General features: G+C 49.5%; 1 protein-coding gene across 4 annotated transcripts in view; it reads right to left on the bottom strand.

The window, feature by feature from the left end:
- SFXN5 (sideroflexin 5) overlaps positions 1-21,899 on the bottom strand; it is a 122,550-nt gene extending 100,651 nt beyond the window's left edge. Inside the window, exons 1-2 of one of the 4 annotated variants that reach the window (XM_084766180.1) lie at positions 21,291-21,899; positions 4,975-5,043 (exon numbers count right to left, since the gene is read on the bottom strand). In XM_084766180.1, the coding sequence (XP_084622306.1) occupies positions 4,975-5,043; positions 21,291-21,395 (174 nt within the window). In that variant the 5' untranslated portion in view covers positions 21,396-21,899. The remainder of the gene's footprint in view (positions 1-4,974; positions 5,044-21,290) is intronic. The other 3 variants (XM_084766177.1, XM_084766179.1, XM_084766178.1) reach the window with 3 other exon arrangements.
- Positions 21,900-22,620: the final 721 nt, after the last annotated feature.

Genomic DNA, 22,620 nt, shown 5'->3' with positions numbered 1-22,620 from the left:
CTCCAGGAAACAAATCTCAACTCCGGTGTGACAGTGACAGGAAAGACAGAGCCACCGGAAGCTTGTCCTGTACCCATGAAGAGTAGAAGGGAACTAGGGCAATCTGAACGTTACTTGAAAGTTGCTGTTGCCTGAGTTTATTCCTAATCGGTAAGTGTCTATGTTGCTTTGACATTTTAGCTGCTAATGGGACGGGAAGGCATGAGGTTTGATCATTATTAATTAACATAAGAAGTAGGTTGTGCTCTTTCAAATGCAAGAGTTCCACCGGCCATGGTAGCGTGTGCCTGTAATTCTTGCCCTTGGGAAGCCGTGGCAGGAAAATTACAGCGAGTTCAAAGCCAGCCTGAGCTACTTAGGGAATTCCAAGTCAGCCTAGACTAACTAGCAAGACCCTGTTTTAGAAAAAAGTGAAATAGCTGGGCGTGGTGGCACATGCCTTTAATCCCAGCACTCGGGAGGCCTGGTCTACAAAGCGAGCCCAGGACAGCCAAGGCTACACAGAGAAACCCTGTCTCAGGGAAGAAAAGAAAAAAAAAAAAAGGAAAGAAAGAAAGAAGTAAAACAAAAATGAGCAACAATGACCCAAAAGCAAGATTTGAAGCAAGCTGTAAATGACGGAAAGCAACAGGAAATGAAATGCTGGGAAGGGTGCTCTTGGAAGAGGGAGGGTGGCATCTGGTCCTACAGCACCTCCTCTGTCCCCAAAGTCTCCCTGCTCATGAGCACTGAGGGCCTCTCAAATCCTCCCCTCCATTCCCCCCAGAACTCCAAGGACACCATCAACATCTCCAGCCTTAAATTAATCTCCAGCTTCCAGTGACTCCTCACCAAGCAAGTGGCATTTCAAAACTATAATTGTATCTAGTTTTAGACAGTTCTAGAACTTTCTAGGGTGAAATATTTTTTATTTTATTTATTTATTTATTTATTTTGGGGTTTTTTTTTTTCCCCAAGACAGGGTTTCTCTATGTAGCCCTGGCTGTGCTGGACTCATTTTGTAGACCAGGCTGGCCTCGAACTCACAGTGATCCACCTGCCTCTGCCTCCCAAGTGCTGGGATTAAAGGCGGGCGCCACCACGCCCTGCTCTAGGGTGAAATATTACTGGGATGGGAAAGCAGTTGTTCAAACTTGGTGCTCTCCCAAATGTTTGCACAGTCACGTCCAGTAGGAGAATCCAAACAAAGCCTAGGGATGCAGCACACTTGGCCTTTTAGGAATGGTAGCCCACTGGGGCCAATAAAAGCAGATAGCAAACTGTCCAGGCCTTATGTTCTTACTGAGGTGTAGTAGGGCCACCACGTATCAAAGTAATCCCCACACTTCATGTTCCACAGTGCTACCCAGGCACACTAGATTGTGGCTCAATGTTCATGTACTCAGAAAGCCGTGTACTTCCTCCCACCATGCCTTTGGGTTAGTGATAATACAAATGTGTTGGAGGTCTTCAAAATATAAGAGTTGGAGCTGAGCAGAAAGATTGTGAGTTTGAAGGCTTAGCTTGAGCTAGTGAGTTCCAGGCCAGCCAGAGCTACACAGCAGGACCCTGTCCCCCTCCTCCCCCCCCAAAAAAAACCAAACCCACAAACAAACAAAAGCAAGATCTGAAGACAGTGCTTGAGAGCAAGTTACCCAGAGGCCCCTGAGTCCCTGCCAGGCAGAGAGGTTCAGGGCAAGCTCAGTTCAGTCTGGAGCTGCCTGGGAGGCTCAGTGAGGAGCCTGAGGGAGCAAGGCACTCACTTGAGCTTGGAGCTTAGTTCTGCCGCTAGCTCAGCGATCTTGGCCAACTTCCCAAAATGCAGATTTTCTAAACAGGAATGCAAACCTGTTGAGCACCACGCTGGGCAGCTCTGCGTGCACAATGAGCCTTGGCTTCCCGCTCTTCATCTGTAGAATGGGATGTGTAACAGCAGCCTCTAGTGGGGCAGATTCTCTGTGATTCTGATAAGCTGATGGGTGTGAAATGTTTACTGTCACCACAGAGATATGGCAAATGTTGGCGAGGGACCAACACTGTTACTCTGCTATGAACATGGCAGAGGCACGTGGGTACTGAATCATGACAGGGAACTGCAAAGCAATGTGTGTCAGGGATCAATTTAAAAATACAGAGCTGGTGAGATGGCTCAGTGGGTAAAGGCACTTGCCACCAAGCCTGATGACCTGAGTTCAAGCCCCAGAACCCATGTGGTAGGAGGTACTCACGCCAAAGCTCACAGCCCTTGACATACCTACACATTAATTAGTTTAATACAAAATAAAAATAAGGGGGCTGGAGTTAAAAGCACTTGCTTCTCTTCCAGAGGGCTCAAGTTCAACTCCCAGCACCTGTATTCAGCAGCTCACAACTGCTTCTAACTCCAGCTCCAAGGGCTCTGACAACTGCTTCTGACCTCCAGAGGCACCGGAACACACATGGCACACTCTCATTCACACGTACACAGGAACACGCACACACATGCATGCACTGAATACATCCTTTAAAATTAATAAATAATAAATAAAGCTAACTAAATAAATAAAACTAAAAACACAAACTGTCTTGTTCAGCATGTATTTAATAATTGTGCGATGTTTTTGTTTGGTTTGGTTTTGGTTTTGGTTTTGGTTTTTCGAGACAGCGTGCCTCTTTGTTAGCCTTGGCTGTCCTGGACTCACTTTGTAGACCAGGCTGGCCTCGAACTCAGAGATCTGCCTGTCTCTGCCTCCCCGAGTGCTGGGATTAAAGGCATGTGTCACCATTGCCTAGCTAAGATCTTTTTTTTTTTAATTTAGTAATACTGATTGCTTCTGAGCCTTTTGGCTAAGATCAAGAGGTAATAGCAAGTGTCATATGAGAAAGTGGAACCACACATCATTGATGATGTCACACCTAGAGCCACTTTGAAAAGCAACGTGATAGTTTTCCCAAAAAGTTAAACATATATTTTCCACACTTGCCTTACAAGCTAGCCATCTTGTTCCCAAGGCCAGCCTGGTCTACAAAGCAAGTTCCAACATAGCCAGGGCTACATAGTGAGACGGTCTCTCAGAAACAAAACAGAGAAAGAAAGAAGAAAGCTTACGTCCACACAATGAATGTTCGTAGCAACTTTACTCATAACAGTCAAATGCTGGGAAAGGGCCAGACGTCCACTAATAAGGCAACAGACAAATTCCTGAACATGTTTTCAGTGGGACACTTCCCAGCATTAAGAGACAGACACAAGCCAGGCATGGTGGCGTACATCTTTATCCCCAGCACTCGGGAGGCAGAGGCAGGCGGATCACTGTGAGTTTGAGGCCAGCCTGGTCTACAAAGTGAGTCCAGGGCAGCCAAGGCTACACAGAGAGACTCTGTCTCGAAAAACCAAAAAACAAAAACAAAATCAAAACAAAAACAAAAAACAAAAGAAAGACAGGCAGACAGACACAGCCTGAGTGAGCAGCATTTGTTAGAGAAGAGAGGTGGCTGTGGAAACAGCCAAATGGACAAGAAGTTGACAGGAGCTGGCGACAGAGAGGTTCTGCTCCAACAAAGCATAAGCCAGCTGTGAGAATGACACAAATGCTTCACACCCTGTGTGTACATTACATGCACATATGCTTATGTGTGCACTGTGCATGTGGAGACCAGAGATTGGTTAACCCTGGGTGCCTTCGTAATCACTTTCCACCTTATTTTTATTATTATTATTATTTATTATGTATACAAAGTTGTGTCTACATGTACAACTACACACCAGAAGAGGGCACCAGACCTCATTACAGATGGATATCAACCACCATGTGGTTACTGGGAATTGAGCTCAGGACCTCAGGAAGAGTAGCCGGTGCTCTTAACTTCTGAGCCATCTCTCCAGCTGCCCCACCTCCACCTTATTTTATTTATTTATTTTTATTATTTATTTATTTATTTATTTTGAGGCAGGGTGTCTCACTGAACCTGGAACGCATCCGTGCGACTATTCTGGTTGAATGTCACAGTGATCCTCCTGCCTCCACCTTTCTGGCTTACACAGGAAGGGACTCTGGGCTTTTTTCTTTCTTTTTTTCTTTCTAATGCTTGTGTCTGCGGTGTTCCTGTGTGTGCAGTTGCACATGTGCCCGTGTATGTGTGCAAGTGGAGGCCAGAGGTGTCATTCTTGGGCTGGCCATCTACCTCCTTTAAAACGGGGTCTTTCATTGGCCTGGTGCTCACAGAACAGGATCCACCAGCCAGTGAGGCCCAGGGGTCCCTTTGTCTCTGCCTCCCAAGCACGGAGATCAGAAGTGTGTGCCACAGCACCTGGCTTTTCACGGGGGTCCTGGGGACTGAACTTAGATCCACATGCTTGCAAGGCGAACAACTTACCAACCAAACCCTCTCTTACATGGTCATGGTCACAAATACTTGGCTGACTCTGTTTGTCAAAATTCATAGAACTGTACAATTTTAGAGGCAAACGATGCCTTAGTAAACCAGACATTAAAACCCAAGGACAGTGGTCACCGAGGAGAGGGGGCACTGAGCAAGGAGAATAATGAAGGCACTTTTTGCTTTGCTAACTACATCTAGACTGCTTGGCTCCTCCCACCCATGGCCATTGCCCCCCTTCCCCCCCCCCAGACTGGAGATCTAACCCAGAGTCTCGCACATGTAGGTGAGCACTGTATCACTGGGCCCCACCTTGGACCCCGTTCTGAGCATATGACTCATAGAATTGGTACCAACGTCATTGAGGTTTTCAATAATAAAAGTGATGCTTCTCTAGAAAGGGTACAGTGAGGGCCAGTGGGAGACATGGCACAGGTAGGAACACCCTCTGGATTGAGACGCATGACCTTCCTCTCACCTTGAGCCTTCCTTACCCTCTCCTCCTCCTCCTCCTCCTCCTCCTCCTCCTCCTCCTCCTCCTCCTCCTTCCCCCCTCTGATGACTCACACTTTCCGAAGTGACAAGGTACAAAGGCCAGGGGAGCAGCCTCTATTGAGAGTGCTGGCTCTGACTCACCTCAGTGACAAAGAGTGTTCGAGGGTCGATGATGTCCAAGAAGTGTCTGAAGCGACCATAGAAGGATGTCTGGAGAAGGAGGGGAGAGGAGGAAAGAGAAGAGGAGGTCAGAGGCTGTACGCAAGACACTGGTGGGCTCACCCACAGTCCCCAGGGTCCCCTATGCAGGTGATAGAGGCCACTGAGGCCTCAGTCCCCATCCCAGGGCTGGGAGTTTCCTAAAATCAACTCAGAGACCATTAAGACACATCATGGTGGGGCTGGAGAGATGGCTCAGTGGTTAAGAGCACCGCCTGCTCTTCCAAAGGTCCTGAGTTCAATTCCCAGCAACCACATGGTGGCTCACAACTGTCTATAATGTAATCTGATGCCCTTTTCTGGCCTGCAGGTGTACATGCAGGAAGAACATTATATACATAATAATAAATAAATAAATCTAAAAAAAAAAAGACACATCATGGTGCCAGGTACAGTGGCACACTCCTTTAAGTCCAAGCACTCGGGAAGGAAGACAGAGCTCTGTGAGTTTGAGAACAGCCTGGTCCACATAGTGAGTTTGAGAATAGCCAGACTATGTAGAGAGACCCTGTCTCTTTGGTTTGTCTCTGCCTGCCTGCCTGCCTGCCTGTCTGTCTGTCTGTCTGTCTGAGACAGGGTTTCTCTGTGGAGCCCCGGCTGTCCTGGACTCACTTTGTAGACCAGGCTGGCTTTGAACTCACAGACATCCACCTGCCTCTGCCTCCCGAGTGCTGGATTAAAGATGTGTCTCAAAAAACAAACAAGAAACATCATGACTAGGGCTGAAGAGATAACTTAGCCATTAAGAACACTTGCTGCTCTTGCAGAGGACCCGAGTTTGATTCTCAGCACCCACATCAGGTAGCTCACAACTGCCTGTAACTTAAGCTCCAGGAGATCCAATGTCCTCTTCTGGCCTCTGTGTGTCCCTGAGATAACATGTGCACAGACATAGGCACACCCCAACCTTTCTACGTGTGTCCCCCGTGTTTTCCCTCCCTCCTACTGTCCCGGGATCTGGTCTAGACACTTCAGAAGCACTCAAGCATCCCAGGTACACAGGCACGTCCCTTGCTGCAGAAGGCCAGAGAGAAGGCTTGCCCATTCATCACAGGGCCCCGTTCTGAGGTTCTGCTCCCCACAGGCAGAGCCCAAATATGGCAGGCCCAACTCACAGCCCAGAGCCTCCTTCAACTCACGGCCCTGTTGCCACAGTGAAACGCCAGCTCCCCTAGCCTTGCCCAAGAGCTCTGGAAAAGGAGGGCTTTGTGCTAAGCGGGGCCATGGGCATTCACGCACATTGAAAGGAAACCGAGCAACAGGGCTGCTGGGCCTTCTGCCTGAGGACAAAGCCAATAGGGCACGGCCGAGCTGGGAGGGGAAAGAGAAGGTGTTGGCTCAAGGATGAAGGGGCGAGATGCAAGCGCTGGGGGTTCACGCCTCACTGCACGCTGGGCTAGGCCCCAACGTCCTTCCCAGACTCCCAGCACTTTCCAAGTACCACCCTCTGCACAGTGAAGGAAAGAGAAGAGCTGCCATTGCTCATCCGCTCACTGCTGCACATGCTGCAGTCAGCTCCTGTCCCTCCCCTTCCCTTCCCAGCAAAGACCCTGCGAGGTCCCTCTGCGGGATCTCAAGGTTCCCACGCATACCAAGCCTATTTTCTCCTTTCATATCTTGCCTACCTGCCACGGCTGCGTGGGGAGGGCCCTCCGCATCAGAGCAGAGGCCAGATTAAGGCTCAGCACAATTCAAGCTGAATATGCTTTTTTCCTAGCTCTCACAAGTGGCTGGACCTAGTCTTCACTTAAGACATGCTGTAGGATGCAGGCTCACACATACTGTCCCCGCACAATTTTATCCCTAAGAATACTAGAAGAGAGAGTCCCCATGCACTGTCCATAAATGGAGTGACAAGTGTGACTACCGTATCAACTTGTGCTTTCAAGCAACAATTATGATATAAAAGTGATTGTGAGTTCATAAAATGCATGCCAACAGTGAGAGTCCAACTTTCCAACTTAGTAACCAAGGAGACAGAGAGGGGATGGAGGGGATGGATTTCGTGTGTGTGTGTGTGTGTGTGTGTGTGTGTTACCAGGGATTGAATCCTGGGCATCATGCACGCTAAGCAAGTACTTCTATCAAATAAGATACAGCCCCAAGACACATGGGTACTAAAGACGAACAAAAGGCCCAGATGACATCCAGTCCCTAAAAGAACCAGGGCTTCCCTTAAGAAGTGGCTGGTTCCAGGGCTGGGACAGAGAAGACATAAGACAAAACTAATATATTTCAGAGGGTCCAACAGTACGTACATACATACATGCAAGGAAAACACGTATATACACATAAAAATAACAAAATAATACAAACACACTGTATCTGTGTTAAGTTTCCTGAGCATAGAGACCATATGAGGTACAGAGTCCTTGCACTGAGGCACTGTGGGGTGAGTGGATGTAACCTGCTCTCTGTGGACAAACTGTAATCTAGCAACATGGCTGCTCTGGTAAGGGATCGTATCTAAAGTCCTTCCAGGTCTATGTGATCTGGAATGCAGACACACTATGGACTACAGTATGATCTGGCTGGAGTACAGACATGCCCTTAGTACACACCTTTAATCACAAACAATGAAAGGAAGGTTAGTTTACAGAAAGAAACAGTGATGGTGACATCTAATTGAGGGGCAGACAAAGTGACCAAACAGAAAGATTTGACAGAATGAGTCAGAGATAGGGTGTGTCCAACTCTCAAAAGAACAGCACAGGAAGAAAGGCTACTTAAAAGCAGTGCAGAGGGAGGGAAAGAGAGAGAGAGAAAGAGAGAGGGAAGGGAAGGGAAGGGAAGGGAAGGGAAGGGAAGGGAAGGGAAGGGAAGGGAAGGGAAGGGAAGGGGAAGGGGAAGGGAAAGGGGAAGGGGAAGGGGAAGGGAAGGGAAGGGAAGAGAGTGTGGCGATTTTACAGAGACAGGTTGCAGAGAGAACAAGTTAGATTAGATGCAGGTGAAGACAGAACAAGCCAGAGAATGAGATTAGAGGATTAGAACATATTGCCAAAGTTAGTATGGAGCCAAGCAGAGCAACTCAGTGAGAAGCGAAGAGAAGCCAGATGAAATCAATCAGCTTGGAGAGGAGTTTTGGCCAGTACAGCTGAGTTGAACCAGCCAGCGAAGAGTCCAGAAAGAGCTAAAAGGGTGAGTTTATTCAACAGTAAGCCTCAGAGGCTGAAACATTCTAGGCCTAGGTTAGCAGATAGAGGCTGGAAGCTGAAGCCTTCAAGGTTTGGGTTTACAGAAAATTAGATTGTACAGAGGTTAGAAACTTCTAGGCCTAGGGACTGCTGGAACAGAGAAGGAAGCACTCTGGGCTCAGCCCAAGCCGAATATTCATACAGACTGGGTACAGTTCTCATCTCATCCCCTCATCTGAGGAAATAAAAACACTCACAACTCTCAAGTAGCTGAAGCAAAAAGAAAAGACCTAAATGCACAGGCCAGCCACGAAGCCTGACAGGTGGCCGCTATTGCTTTATTTTCTTCCAGACTAAAGACGTCCTTAATAGTGGTGTGTATTTCTGCTGTGTCCCCAGACTTTCTGGTCACCTCCAGACAATGGTGGCAGCAAGTGGCCCTGGCTCCCCCAAGACAAGAACCACAAGGTGACTTGAACAGACGACAGACACAGGAGGTGTGGTGGTGTACACCTTTAATCCCAGCACCAGGAGTCTGGGAGGAGGACAGATCTCTTTCAGTCTGAGGCTAGCCTGGTCTACATAGAAAGTTTTATGCCAGCCAGGGCTACATAGTGAGACCCTGCCTTAATAATAATAATAATAATAATAATAATAATAATAATAATAATAATAATAATAATTTACTTTAGTGGATATAAAGTACAAGTTGGGTATGCTAGGTAATACATTTTCTTTTATAAAAATTACTTTTTCTTTTATGTGTATGAGGGCTTTGCCTGAGTGTTTTTATGTGTCTCATGTGCACGCCTGGTGCCCAAGGTTAGAAGAGAGCATCAGATCTCCTGGAACTGGAGTTATTGACAGTTGTGAGCCACACCGTGTGGTGCTGGGAACAGAACCCAGGTCCTTGACAAGAGCAGCAAATGTTCTTACCCACCTAGCCATCCCATCAGCCCCTGTGCGATACACTGGAGAGTAAGCTCTAGGACACTGGGGGTGCTCTGTGGCTCCTGTTTTCTACTTACAGACAGACCTGGCATGCAATCAACATGTCCCTAAAGGGACAGTGGCTGGGCGCAGCTTCAAGAGGGAGGTAGGATTAGAAAGAATAGCAGGTCAAGGGGGACAAAGATGAGCAGAGGTGCCAACGAGAGGCCCACGGGAGGTGACTTCCCCAAGATACCTTCTACCTTCTCACTCAGCCTGAAGTCTTGATCCAATATGCTTGCTTACTTATGCACATGTCTGTGTGCTTGCATGAGTTTATATGCACCACATGTGTGCAGATGCCCAAGGAGGCCAGATGGCGTTGTCGGATGCCCTGGTACAGGAGGTACAGGTGGGGTGAGGTGCCATGTGGGTGCTGGGAACTGAACCCGGGTCCTCCGCTAGAGCAGTAAGTACTCTTAACCACTGAGCCATCTCCCTAGCCCCACATGTTTAGTGTTCCTGCACACAGTACTAGAGCAGCAAACTTCCGACCATCATGATCTTAGAGAATTCTTAGGCATGGTGAGTGACACGGATCAGCAGTTAGGACAAATGCCTTCAAGCAACATACGCTAGGTCGACGCGCCAGTCCACATGTAACGACGGCCCTGAAAAGCAGAGACAGGGGTTCCCAAAGCAAACTGGCCGGGGAAGACCAGCCAGAGAGGCAAGCTCTGGGTTTGATGGAGAGACCCTACCTCAAAGAGAGAGACGGAGAATGACAGAGAATGCTTCCTGGCATCAGCCTCAGGCCTCCACATGCAGGTGTGCACATGTACATGCATGCCGACACGCATGCAGAAACATACATACACATACATGCAAACTGCACCCACACACGTGAAAAATGGGGGAAAGAGGAGGGAGAGGAGGAGGAGGAGGAGGAGGACTAAGTAAATTCAGTACTGAGTTGCTGGTGTCAGTTCTTGTTAGAAACAGTGTTTCCGAGTTCTGTCAAAAGACATTGTTTGCCTACAGGAAAAACAAAACAAAACAAAAAAACAAAAAAACCCAAAACTTTATCTGTGTCTGCCCCTCTCTGCCTGTTGAGTGACATGCAGTTTTTACTTTCTCAGTCTGAGTTCATTTTAGTTTTTCAGTACTTTAAAATGTATAGTCAACCCTCCCTCTCCCCCTTCCCCTCCCCCTCCCCCACCACCCCCATTCGGCCCCATCTTTGCTCAATCACACAGCGCATTTTTTTTTCCTCTTTCCTTTTTTCTTCACTGAAAGAATGAGTCAACGAAATGATCCCTTCCCTTTCCCCTCACAAGCGAGGTGAGTCAGCTCACTGTGGGTAGCGTCCCTGCCCCCAGCAACCCCGAGCTGCCCCCTCCCCAGGTACAGCCCAGCCAGGAAGGCCTGAGAAGACCTGCTAGTCCCAGACCCTGCCTCTAAATCGCCCTTCTTCGGGGATTACTTGCACGGGACCAAGCTAGCGAGTGGTGGGCGTGACCCGTCACTGAATCTCGCACAGGCACCTACCTTCACAGCATCAGCACCATGATCACCCGGGACTGCCCAGGCAGCCTCATCTCCAGGATGCTGGTTCCACTAGTCTGGGGCGGGGCGGGCTTCACACACCAGCATCTATTTAGATACTTACCCAGGGGCTGGAGAGATGGCTCAGAGGTTGGGAGTGAGTATAGCTCTTGCAGAGAACTTGAGTCCATTCTTGGTACCCACACTGGGTGGCTCAAAACTACTGATAACTCTAGCTCCAGGGTGTCTTGATGTCCCTTTCTGGCCCTTTGGGGCACCCATACTCATGTGTGCAAGCACAAGCACATACTTAGGTGAAGGTAAATTTGTTTTTGTTTTTGGAGACAGGATTTCTCTGTGTAGCCCAGGCTGTCCTGGAACTTGCTCTGTAGACCAGGCTGGCCTCGAACTCACCTGCCTCTGTCTCCCAAGTGCTGGGATTAAAGGTGTGCGCCACCGCCACCCTGCTGAAGGTAAGTAAAATTCTAAGAAGACATCTACCCAGGGCTCTGGGGAGTTGTTAAGGCCCCTCCACACACAAACCCCCAAAGCTACCTTGGGCAACAATCACTTCATGCCAAATAAATGATTAAAGGACAGAGCTGGCTTCAAGGGACTAAGATTCTAGAAGTTTATTTCAAGCAAATTAAATGAGAAATAGGCTCAAAGCCACACGATTCAGCCCACACCAGCCTCTCCCTCAACTTTGATGTGAGGGGTGCGCTTTGTCACCCAGAGTCTCCCTGAATCCCACGGGCAGCCTGAGGCAGCTCAGGCCCAGTTAGTTCGGGCCCATCTCAGAGCCCAGCGCACATCCAACATGCTCTGACCCCAGCCATCTGATCAGGTAAGTGAGATGTCTGAAAGAGCAAGAATACTAAAGAAGTCTGGCAGGGACAGAGCACGCCTTTAATCCCAGCCCTCGGGAGGCAGAGGAAGGGCAGATCTCTGTGAGTTCGAGGCCAGCCTGGACTACTGAGCAAAGGTTCTAGGACAGTCATGACTACAAAGAGAACCCCTGTCTCAAAAAAAAATCAAAAACAGACAAAGAACACTAAAGAAGTGAACAGACCAGGCTGGAGAGATGGGTTTTGTTTTTTTGTTTTGTTTGTTTTGGTTTGGTTTTTTGGTTAAGAGCACTGGCTGTTCTTCCAGATGACCTGGGTTTGATCCCAACATCACATGGCAAAGCACAAATGTCTGTAACTCCAGTTCCAGGAGATCTGATGACCTCTTCTGGCTTCCATGAGCACCAGGTACACACACAGTGCACAGATAAACATGCAGGTAAAACATCCATTCATTTTTTAGAAATATTTTATTTAATTTTTTAATGTATGCACGTTGGTGTTAGGGTGTCAGATCTTGGAGTTACAGACAGTTGTGAGCTGCCATGTGGTTGCTAGGGACTGAACCCTGGTCCTTTGGAAGAGCAGGCGGTGCTCTTAACCACTAAGCCATCTCTCTAGCCCACCATTCATTTTTTTTTAAAGATAAATAAAATAAAAGACATGAAAAAAAAAAGTAAACCAACGACTGTGATTCTTGTAGATGGACTGACAAACAGGAAGAGGCCTGTGTGTGGTTTCCTAATCTAGGGCCCGCAACTTGCCCAACCAGTATCTGAGTCTGAAGGGAAGCAAAGAATGGAGGAAGGTCTGAAGAAAAGGAGGGGGAGGGGCCAGAGAGATGGCTCAGCGGTTAAGAGCACTGTCTACTCTTCTAGAGGTCCTGAGTTCAATTCCCAGCAACCACATGGTGGCTCACAACCATCTATAATGAGATCTGGTGCCCTCTTCTGGCCTGCAGGTGTACATACAGATAGAGCTCTCATATACATTAAATAAATAAAATTTTTATAAAAAGAAGAAAAGGGGGGGAAACACTGTGGGAGGGGGCTGGAGGAAGAACACAGGAGACCCAAGATGAGACAGAATGCTACAAAACGCTGTCTTCTGGGCACATGGCCATTACACTCAGAAACACACAGCAGCTGTGAGGACCTGAAGCCAGGCCAGTTACCACCTCAGCATGGACCGGACAGACAGAGGAGTGACTCATGAGGCCCCCACCCATACCAAGGGGCCGAGGACTGCTGGGGAAAGAGAGTCAGGGTCCTTCAAGGGTGCGGCTGCTGATAGGTTCCCCAGAAAAATGCCCCACACCCATGTGTGTGCTGGCAGTACTAGACTCAGTTATCTTAAAATAAATAAAAAGAGAACATGAAGGTGGGAGGGGAACATGTCATGGGTGGGTGGGTCCAGGGCGTGTGGGAGGGAATAGTGGGGCTGGACATGATTAAGATATATGTATGCACACACACACACACACACGCACACACACACACACACGCACACATATACACACACACACACACGTAAAGATTTTATCTGTAATTATGTATAAGCTGTGTGTCTGGGGGGTATGTGCATATGAGTATAGGTGTCTGAGGGGGCCAGGAGTGTCAGGGCCCTGGATCAGGGACTACAGGTGTTTTAAGTCACCTAACATAGGTCCTGGGATAGAACTCAGGGTTCCCTGCAAGAGCAATTCACACTCTTAGCCACTGAGGCATCTCTCCAGTGTGTGTGTGTGTGTGTGTGTGTGTGTGTGTGTGTGTGTGTGTGTGTGTGTGTGTTTATCACACATATATACATACATACATATATGTGTATATATACTTATAACAGAAACAGGGTTTCACTATGCAGCTCTGGTTGTCCTGGAACTCACTATGTAAATCAGGCTGGTCTTGAGCTCACAGAGCTATGCCTATTTCTACCTCCCAAGAGCTGGGGACAAAGGTATATGCTACTATTCCCAGCTTCAAACTATTTTCCAAAAGAAACTGAAAAGAGAAGAGGAGGAGGAGAAGAAAGGCAGCTCTCAGAGGCTCCTGGGAGGTGAGCTAGCCTCTTTCATGGGAAATGTGGAGTAGTGCTGAAACACAAGGCCGAAAAATGGGGCAAAACAACAGGCCAGCCGGGCAGTGGTGGCGCACGCCTTTAATCCCAGCACTCAGGAGGCAGAGACAGGTGGATATTTGTGAGTTCGAGGCCAGCCTGGTCTACAACGTGAGTCCAGGATAGCCAAGGCTACACAGAGAAATCCTGTCTCGAAAAACCAAAACAACAACACAACAACAACAAAACCAGAGCCACAGAGATGCAACCAGCCACAACTTAATACGGGGAATTCTATAGGACACCCCAGTTCTTCAACATATATGAGAGGTGAAAGCGGGAGAGAACCAGTAAGCGAAATAAGCAAGAAAGCTCTTGCTTCACATGCCTGCAAATCACTAAGGGGCAGGGGGGAGGGGGTGCAGGACCCAGGCCAAGCTGGACTACATAGGCAAACCCTATCTCCAAAGCATCAGACAAGCCTGCAGGATGTGGCTGTTACACAGGACTATCCACCCAGCCAAGCTGCCACCATCTCCACCGGATCAGCTGTGACCACCTGAAAAAGACCTTCCCAGCCGAGCTCACTGACTGTGGACATCTCCTGAGGGAAGGAAGGGGGTAGGGAGGGTACTGGGACCCTCACCAGTATATCCAATTACTGTTCCTCCCAACCAATTACATGCAATTCTGTCCTAATTGCACATGGCCTCGGGTCAGAGGGCACAGTGGGGAAGGGCCAGGGGAGGGAGCCCCACCTACACAGCCACTGGGGAGTCATATGTCATCCAGTGTGGCAGCATGGTGGGTGGGCCTGACCATGCATCTGCCCTCACCCGTGCTCTGTAAGTAAGCCTCGTGAACGTGTTGGTTCCCCAGAGTGAGTGCTACGGAGCGGCACCTCAGTTTGTCTTTGGGGCCTCAGGAACAGGGGTAGGCATTGTTCCCATCCCTCAAAGGGAAGGCACTTTAGCAACAGTGGGGGCTGACGGGGAGCGTCATTCAAACAAACCAGGCAACAATCAGGGAAACGTGAAGTGACTCGGTGTTTAACGGTGAGAAAGACAGAGGGCTGGAGAGATGGCTCTGTCGCTCTTGCAGAGGACCCGGGTTTGATTCCCAGCACCCACATGACTTGTAACCACCCATAATCCCGGGGGATTAGACGACCTCTTCTGACCTTCAAGGGAACCAGGCACACACATGGTGCATAGACATACATGCAAGCAAACACTCATACGCATAAAATAAAATAAGTAAATCTTTTTTAAAAAGAAAAGAAAAAAGAAATAACGAGAGACTGGAGAGATAAATTAGCAGTTAGAGACAGGCGTTATGGCACATACCTATGATCCCAGTACTCAGGGAGGCAGAAGCAGGTGGATCTTTGTGAGTTCGAGGCCAGCCTGGTATACAAATCCAGTCCAGGACAGCCAAGGCTACACAGAGAAACCTTGTCTAAAATACATACATACGTACAAGCAAATAAATAAATTAGCAGTTAGAAGCATTTGCTGATCTTCCAAAGGATTTGAGTTCTGTTCCCAGCACCCATGTCAGGCAGCTCACAACTGTCTCTAACTCCAGCTCCAAGAGACACTGGCACACATGTGTGAATATATACACAGACATAGACATAGACAAATAAATAAAATAATAAAATGTGAAAATAAGATTAATTAGTGCAGCATAATGGCAGAAGCCTGTAACCTCAGCACTGGGAGGTGAAGGCAGGAGGATCAGGAGCCGATCAAAGTCATTCTCAGTTACATAGCAAGTTCAAGGCCAGCCTGGGCTACATGAAACCCTGTTTTTAAAAAAAAAAGGGCAGTTGATCCCATGCCTTTGATCCCAGCACTTGAGAAGTAGAGGCAAGCAGAGCTCTGTGAGTTCAAGGCCAGCCTGGTCTACAGAATGAGTTCCAGGACATCTAGAACTATGCAGAGAAACTGTCTTGTTTGTTTGTTTGTTTGTTTTTCCAAGACAGGGTCTCTCTTAAAGGCGTGTACCACCACGCCCAGCAACTCTGTCTTAAAATAAATAAATAAACAAACAAAAATCAAATAAATAAGAGGGCGGGATAATGTGGTGTGGGGAATACTGGACTCACATTAACACTAGTTTTAATTTATTTATTCTTTTTTTTTTTTTTCCGAGACAGGGTTTCTCTGTGTACCCTTCACTTTCCTAGACTTGCTTTGTAGACCAGGCTGGCCTCGAACTCACAATGCTCCACCTGCCTCTGCCAGTGCTGGGATTAAAGGCATGCACTACCACGACCTGGCCTTGGAAAAGCATTTGCATACACCCTTAACTGCTGATCCATCTTTGCATCCCTCCCTTCCCCACGTTTCCAAATCCCTGTGAGAAGCTGCAACGTGGAAGATGTATCACACCTGGAACACACTTTCCTCAAAGCCTGCAGCTCTGTCTCTCACAGGGGAAAGCACTGGGCACACCCACACTGAAGATACACTACACCTGTTCTTCCCAATGCTGCCAAAGTCACAAAATGAAGAAATCCAGAGAAACTCAAAGACCAAAGGACACTAACGACACGCTATGCAACAGCAACATGGGTCCCTAGACTTGAAGGGTCATTAACATAAAAATAAAAATACAGTTCAGCCTGGAGTGCAGTGATTCTTTTTCTTCCTTATATTTTATTTTATTTTATTTTATTTGCATTGGTGTGGGGGTGTCAGGTCCCTTGGAACTGGAATTAAAGACAGTTGTGAGCTGCCATGTGGGTGCTAGGAATTGAACCCGGGTCCTTTGGAAGAGCAGACAGTGCTCTTAACCGCTGAGCCATCTCTCCAGCCCCAGTGCAGTGATTCTTATCTATTTATTTTTATTATTCACACATTAAATAAATTTTTGTTTTTATTTTTATTTGCCTTTTTTTTTTTTTTTAAACTTTGCCGGGCGTGGTGATACATACCTTTAATCCCAGCGCTTGGGAGACAGAGGCAGGCTGATCACTGAGTTCGAGGCTAGCCTGGTCTACTAAGGCCAGCCAAGGCTACAGAGAAACCCTGTCTCGAAAAACCAAAATGTACCTTTATTTTTTGTGTATGTTTTTCCTGGATGTGTGTGTGTGTGTGTGTGTGTACGTGTATGTCTGAGGCGGAAGGAGGTCAGAAGAGGCCATCAGATTGCCTGGAACTGGAGTCACAGATGGTTGTCAGCCACCAGGTGGATGCTGGGAATCAAACCTTGGTTCTCTACAGTCCTCCACACCTTTTTGTGGAACAGGTAGCTCTGGCTGGTCTGAAACTTGCTCTGCAGACCAGGCTGGCCACAGATTCACAGAGATCCACCTGCCTCTGCCTCTCAATTGCTGGGATTAAAGATATTCACCACCTCACCCACCTATTTATTTATTTTAATTTTCTTTTGTGTGCCCGTAGGGGCTAGAAAAGGGTGTTAGATTATTGGAGATGAAGTCACAGGCCATAAGAGCTACCCACCTCACGTGCATGCTAGGGACTGAATTCGGGTCCTCTGCAAGAGCAAGCGAGCACTCTTAACTGCTGTGCCATCTCTCCGGCCACTGATTATTTTTGACATACGTACCTTGGCCCTGTGAGATGCTAAAGGACCTTGTATGAGAATTGTGTAGAAATTCTTTGTTTTAACTCTGTAAATCTAAAAGCATCTGCCCCTACCCCTTTTTTAGGTTTCTAAAACAAACCAAGGCTGGGTGCGGCACCTGAGGAACTACAGCTAAAGCGCTCTGGTCTCCACAGACAGGGGCGCACAAATGCAACACACACACACATCAGTTGGCTAAGAATGGGAAAGAATGCAACTGAGATACTGTTTGGCTTTAAACAGGCAAAGCTGAGGTTGAACGATGGGGAAGAAAGGCTTTACTTTTGTGATTGAAAACCTCCAAAATAAGGAACACTGACAAACAGGTGTCTCCTGATTCTTTCAAATACTCTTATCCTGCCCACAGGGCCCGGGCTGTGTGCAGCACGGACCTCCCTCACTGGACCTCCTTGTGGTTTGCTTTAGAAGGCCGTAAAACATTAATTCAGGAAAAAAAAAAAAAGTTGACAGTAAATAAGTAAGCCTGGACTGCAGTGAGGCTGCCTGGGAAGTCCTTGCCTCTGAGAGCTGCAACTCTCTCACCTGAAAACTAAAGGTCATTGGGCCTCTCACGAGGGGGGGGGGGGGCGGCCATAAAATTTTCATGAGCCAATATGCAAAAAGGTGTGGGGGAAGTTAGGCTACAATCATTATCTTATGGAGAGAAAAACAGCCATAGACCAAAAAAAAAAAAAAAAACCATCACCCTTTCTGGCTCAGTGCTGCCTCTCCCAGTGCCCTCCTTCCTGGAGAGACCCTTGAAGAAGGAAGGGAGGAAGGGCTTCCAGAGAGCAAGGAAGACCTCACCTCCCAGTCCTACAAAAAGCAGTAGGGCCTTACTTGACTAGGACTGTACCTCAGTTAGCAGTGTTTGCCTAGTATGCACAAAGCCTTGGGCTTGGCCCCTAGCACCCCATAAAACTAGGTGTGGTGTTGAATGCCAGCACTTCAGAGGCAAAGGACCAGAAGGCCAGCGTCATCATCCGGTGACCATGGTGAGTAAGTTTGAAGGCAACATAGGTTGCATGGGGGGAGGGTGGGTTCTGGGAATGGACCATGGTTTATTTTATTTATTTTGGTGGTTTTGTTTTGTTTTGTTTCTTGAGACAGGGTTTCTCTGTGTAGCCTTGGCTGACCTAGACTTACTATGTAGACCACACTGGCCTTGACCTCACAGAGATTCACCTGCCTCTGCCTCCCCAGCGCTGGGATTAAAGGTATGCGGCGCTACATCCGGCTAGGACCATGGCTTATGAAGCACTGTCAGCAGCAGGCATCTCTGCCAGGCCTGCACAGGCATCTCTCTGCTGTCCTTAGACACCCACTGTTTACCAACCACTGAGAACAGGATTGGATCCCGTGTGTAGCTTAATTGATGGAGGACTTGCTTAGCCCCTGCAAAGCTGGGTTCTATCTCCAGTATCAACCTAAATGTCATGGCTGCTCACACCTGGAAGCAGAGACAGGAAGGTCACATATTCAAGGTCATCCTCCGCTATGGAGAGTTTTGAGGCCAGCCCCTGCAGAAACCTGTCGGCTCAGAACGGTAAGGGCAAACAACTGTGTCTTTAGAATTACCTCTTAACAACTTAGATAAAATGTGGCCAATCACCGCCCCCCCCCCAAGACTTGTAAGTCAATTTCATTCAATTCCACAAACCCTACTGCCTAGCCTCACTCGGTTCACAAAGCTCCGTGACACCCTTCCGGATAACAAGGCAGACACGGTCCCAGATCCCATGGAGCATACGATCAAAATGGGGAAACATATGGTAATAAAGAAGCGAGGGGCATAAGGTTCCTTGGAGGAAATGATGCTTTGTGGATACTGCAGGGATGAGGAGATGCCGGAAAAGAGCTGATGTCCCCGTGGGAGGCCCAGGCGTGGGAGAGAACACGATAGGCCTGAGGGGTGAAAAATCAACCAGTGGGAGCCAAGTGTCAAGCAAGGAGCGCGCCTTGCAAAACTTTCGGTGCCTTCAGATGTGAGGTCTCTATCTGAAAAGTAGAGGAAACCACTGCGGGGTGTTTAAGGATGCTGCCTGTGTGGGAGTCACCTGACCAGACCTGCATTGCTGGGACTCTGCCATAGAGGAAAGGGAAAGATTGGAAGGGGGCCAGAGCAGGACCGGGAGCCCAGGAGCCCTTCGGAGGCTCCCACGTTGGCTCAAAAAATAGATAGACTGTGTGGACTGGCTTAGTGTTGGAGAGGGCGGCGGAGGGAGTTGTGGGAGAGAAGAGAACCCGGCCTCTGGCTGGACTGGAAAGGCTAGGGAGCACAGAGGAGAATAATCTAGGTTTATGCGTCTTGGGTGGCAGGCTGAGGGAGGGGGGCGCAGGTGCGGAAGAAACAAGTTCTCAGCGTGGGTGAATCAGACCTGCTCAGCACCCTTTCTTACCAGGCCACCAGGCTGCCGGCAGTGGGAGCCTCAGCGGAAGTAACCGCATACTTTACTGCTAAAGCTAATAGAGCCTCAAACACACTCCACCAGAGCAAAGAGCCAGTGCAGAAAGCCAATAGAAGAAGGTAGTCAGTAGACGTCTGTTGCATAGATGGATGTCCCAAACGCCACCCAGATATCAGACACCTGGGAAAGAATCCCTTACTTGGGGCACGTTATTAAAAGCCTAATAGCCTCGGGGTGAGAGCAACCTCTTTTCTCAGGGTTGAAGGGCCACAGGGAATAATTTAGAAGAGTAATCTGCAAGGTTCCCCCTGGAGATGCAGTGGGGAGTTTGGCGTTCTGATAGGACCACAGGGTGGTGGCTCCAAAGACTCCAAGTGTTTCCCAGTCGGGGGGTGCCTGTCTGGCTTCAGGATGAGCAGACTCGGGGGTGGGGGCAAACGGAGGGTGACTCAAGGCCAAGGCACAGGCACCCCTGACCGCGTTGCCGCCGTAGGTGGGATTTTACACTAGCTAAGTCTCTCCAGTTCCTCTATGCTGAGACAGTCTATTTTTAAAAGAAACCAAGTCCCATTTAAAAGCTCTAGGGATATATTCTCAGAAAGCTCAGCGAAGTTGGGAGCTGAATTAGCACCCACTCTCACCTCCACGCCGCCCCCCGCCCCCCCCCCCGCCCAAAAAGAAGCCATTGCATCCCACCTTTGTAGCAATTCCTTTCTTCCTTCAAAGTTTTCTCTAGCACATCTGCTGCCCCCTACTTCGGGCAAGCCAAGGGTCACTTTAGCTCTGGAGGCAGCCAGGGGTTGTAACCCAGCCCCCCCCCCCTCCCCGGCTCCTGGCTCACAGACGTGGATCTCCGGTGCTGTGGCCGAGTTAGTGATGCCCTGCCGGGTTCCTGGGTTTCTGCGTCCCGGAATAAGGTTAATCATAGTCACTGTGCACCCCGATGAGCCCAAGCGAAAGTGGATGTGGGCTAGCGCTGGGCAGCGCCGGGGAGCAGCGTGTGTGAGACTGGGGCGCGCTTGGGACCCTCAGGAGGACCGCGGCGGCTCCCGAGGATGACACAGCGTTTCCCCGCACCCAGCTCTCTCCGCGTCCCAGCCGCATCCCCACAGATCGCACTAGCTGGCCCGCTGGTCTCGTCACGGAAGCCCCCGCCCCGGGATAGGGATCGGGTCCCCGCGCCCCTGCACGCGGTCCCATCCTGGGGCGCACGCAACACCCTGCCTGAGGTCGAGGAACCGGAGCATGACCGTGGGGCGTGACCAGAGAGTTTAGCCCTGCTACTGTCCCGCAGCTCAAGAAAGGTCAGTCCCACTCGGGGGAAAGTTGAGAAGCGTACGGGCCACGCCACCTGCCCATTCAGCGCTGGACTGGAACTTTGCGCCTAGGGCGCACTTGCCAGAGCGACCCTTCCGAACGACTCGGACCCGGGACCCGCCATCCGGGTGGCCAATCACTGCGCGGCTCGGACGGGGGCGGTGGCAGGGCGCGGGGCATCAGCGGAGTGACTGCGTTATTTGCCAATAGGAAATGACGGTAGGAGACCTCGCCCATCTGTTTGACCAATGAGAATGGAGCGGCTACAGCCGAGGTCCCCGCACTAGCTCTCGGCTCTAGTGGCCAGGGGTTGGAGACCCTCTGGCTCAAGTGACTTTAAAGGAGATTTAGCTCGGTGCCCTCCCTTGTGCCTCCCTCCCGCCTGCTGGCCGCAGCCCGGGCCTCACCTGCTGGAAGCGGGGCTTGCCCAGCTGGAAAGGGGGAGCATCGGTGGAGGCGTTCGTGGTAGTGGCCGCTGCCGCCGCCGAGGCTGTGGTCGCTGTATCCGCCATGGCCACTGACGCCCGCAATCTCCAGCCCTTTTAAAATGTCCCTCCTCGGCCCCCGCCACCGTTCCCTCTCCCGATTGGCGGTGAACAACCGCAGCGAACCAGGCGCGCAGGGCCTTCTGGGGAGTGTAGTTTCCCCCCAGCTCTGAGCCTGACTACCCGACTGCGGAGAGTCGCTCCCACGCCGACCTGGTCTCGGTTCCCGCAGCCAAAGCGGCAGACGTCGGCAGTCCTGGGAATGTGTGCTGGTGCATGCTCGGGATATACGTGCAGCCTAGTGTCTTAGGACGAGGAACCCCTACAAACGCGGGCCGGACCGGAGATCAGCTAGGCAAGGATTCCAGGCAGAGTGGGGTTAATTCCGAAGGCCTTCAACAAGGAGGTCGCACTGCGGGATTTTCCTAGTTTCTTTTGTGGTAACCCTGCCTCCAGCCATTCTGCCATTCTCTGAAACGCCACGCTCAAACTGCTGTGACCCTTGAACATTCTACTCATACTTTTAACATGGCCTGATTCGGTTCTTTTTCTGAGCTCTGCCTAAGCATTCATTGATCCCATCACCCGACTTCCACAAAATCGGCCTCAGGACTCTGTACCACACAACACTCTCTTTTGCATCGTTGCATGTAGCTCAGGCTGGCCTCAAATGTGTGATCTTCTTCCTCTGCCTCCCAAATCCCACGATTGCAGGTGCCAGCTATGGGCTGAAATAACTCTAAGTATGGTATGTGTGTGTTGGGGTGGGGGTTTGAACGAATCTTCAGTGCAGACATGGGAGGGCTCACGCTAAGAATTCAAGTGTATTGGGGGAGTTAAACAACCAGAACTTAAGCATTCGGAGACCCCACTTCTTTTTCTACAAGACGGTTCCCTAATTATCAAGGACCAGCAACAGCGATGCACCAGGAGCTGCAAAGCACACTGGGTAATAAACCCACACTCTTGCAGCGTGGCATCAGATGGCAACTGAGCCACCCCAGCTCAGTGGTCTGGTTAGGAGCCACAAGACGTAACTACTTGACTCTAGGGAAGCCTCCGTTTCATGGTGGGGTCCAGAGGTCACTTGGGTTACCCTCTTGCCCTTCTGGACACGGCATGAGCCATAGGCGGCCCAAGTGCTCATCCACACACTAACAGCTGAGCCACAAGGAACAGAACTCAGATGACCCTAAAGCTGGGGAGATGATAGCCAACCAAAGAAACAGGGTTTTTTACTTTTTTGTTTGTT

Source organism: Acomys minous (assembly GCF_964271855.1).
Source record: "Acomys minous genome assembly, chromosome: 17".
In the NCBI taxonomy this organism is placed as follows: domain Eukaryota; kingdom Metazoa; phylum Chordata; class Mammalia; order Rodentia; family Muridae; genus Acomys; species Acomys minous.
The sequence above is the reverse complement of the archived record's forward strand: the minus strand, read 5'-3'. Positions and strand labels throughout refer to the sequence as shown.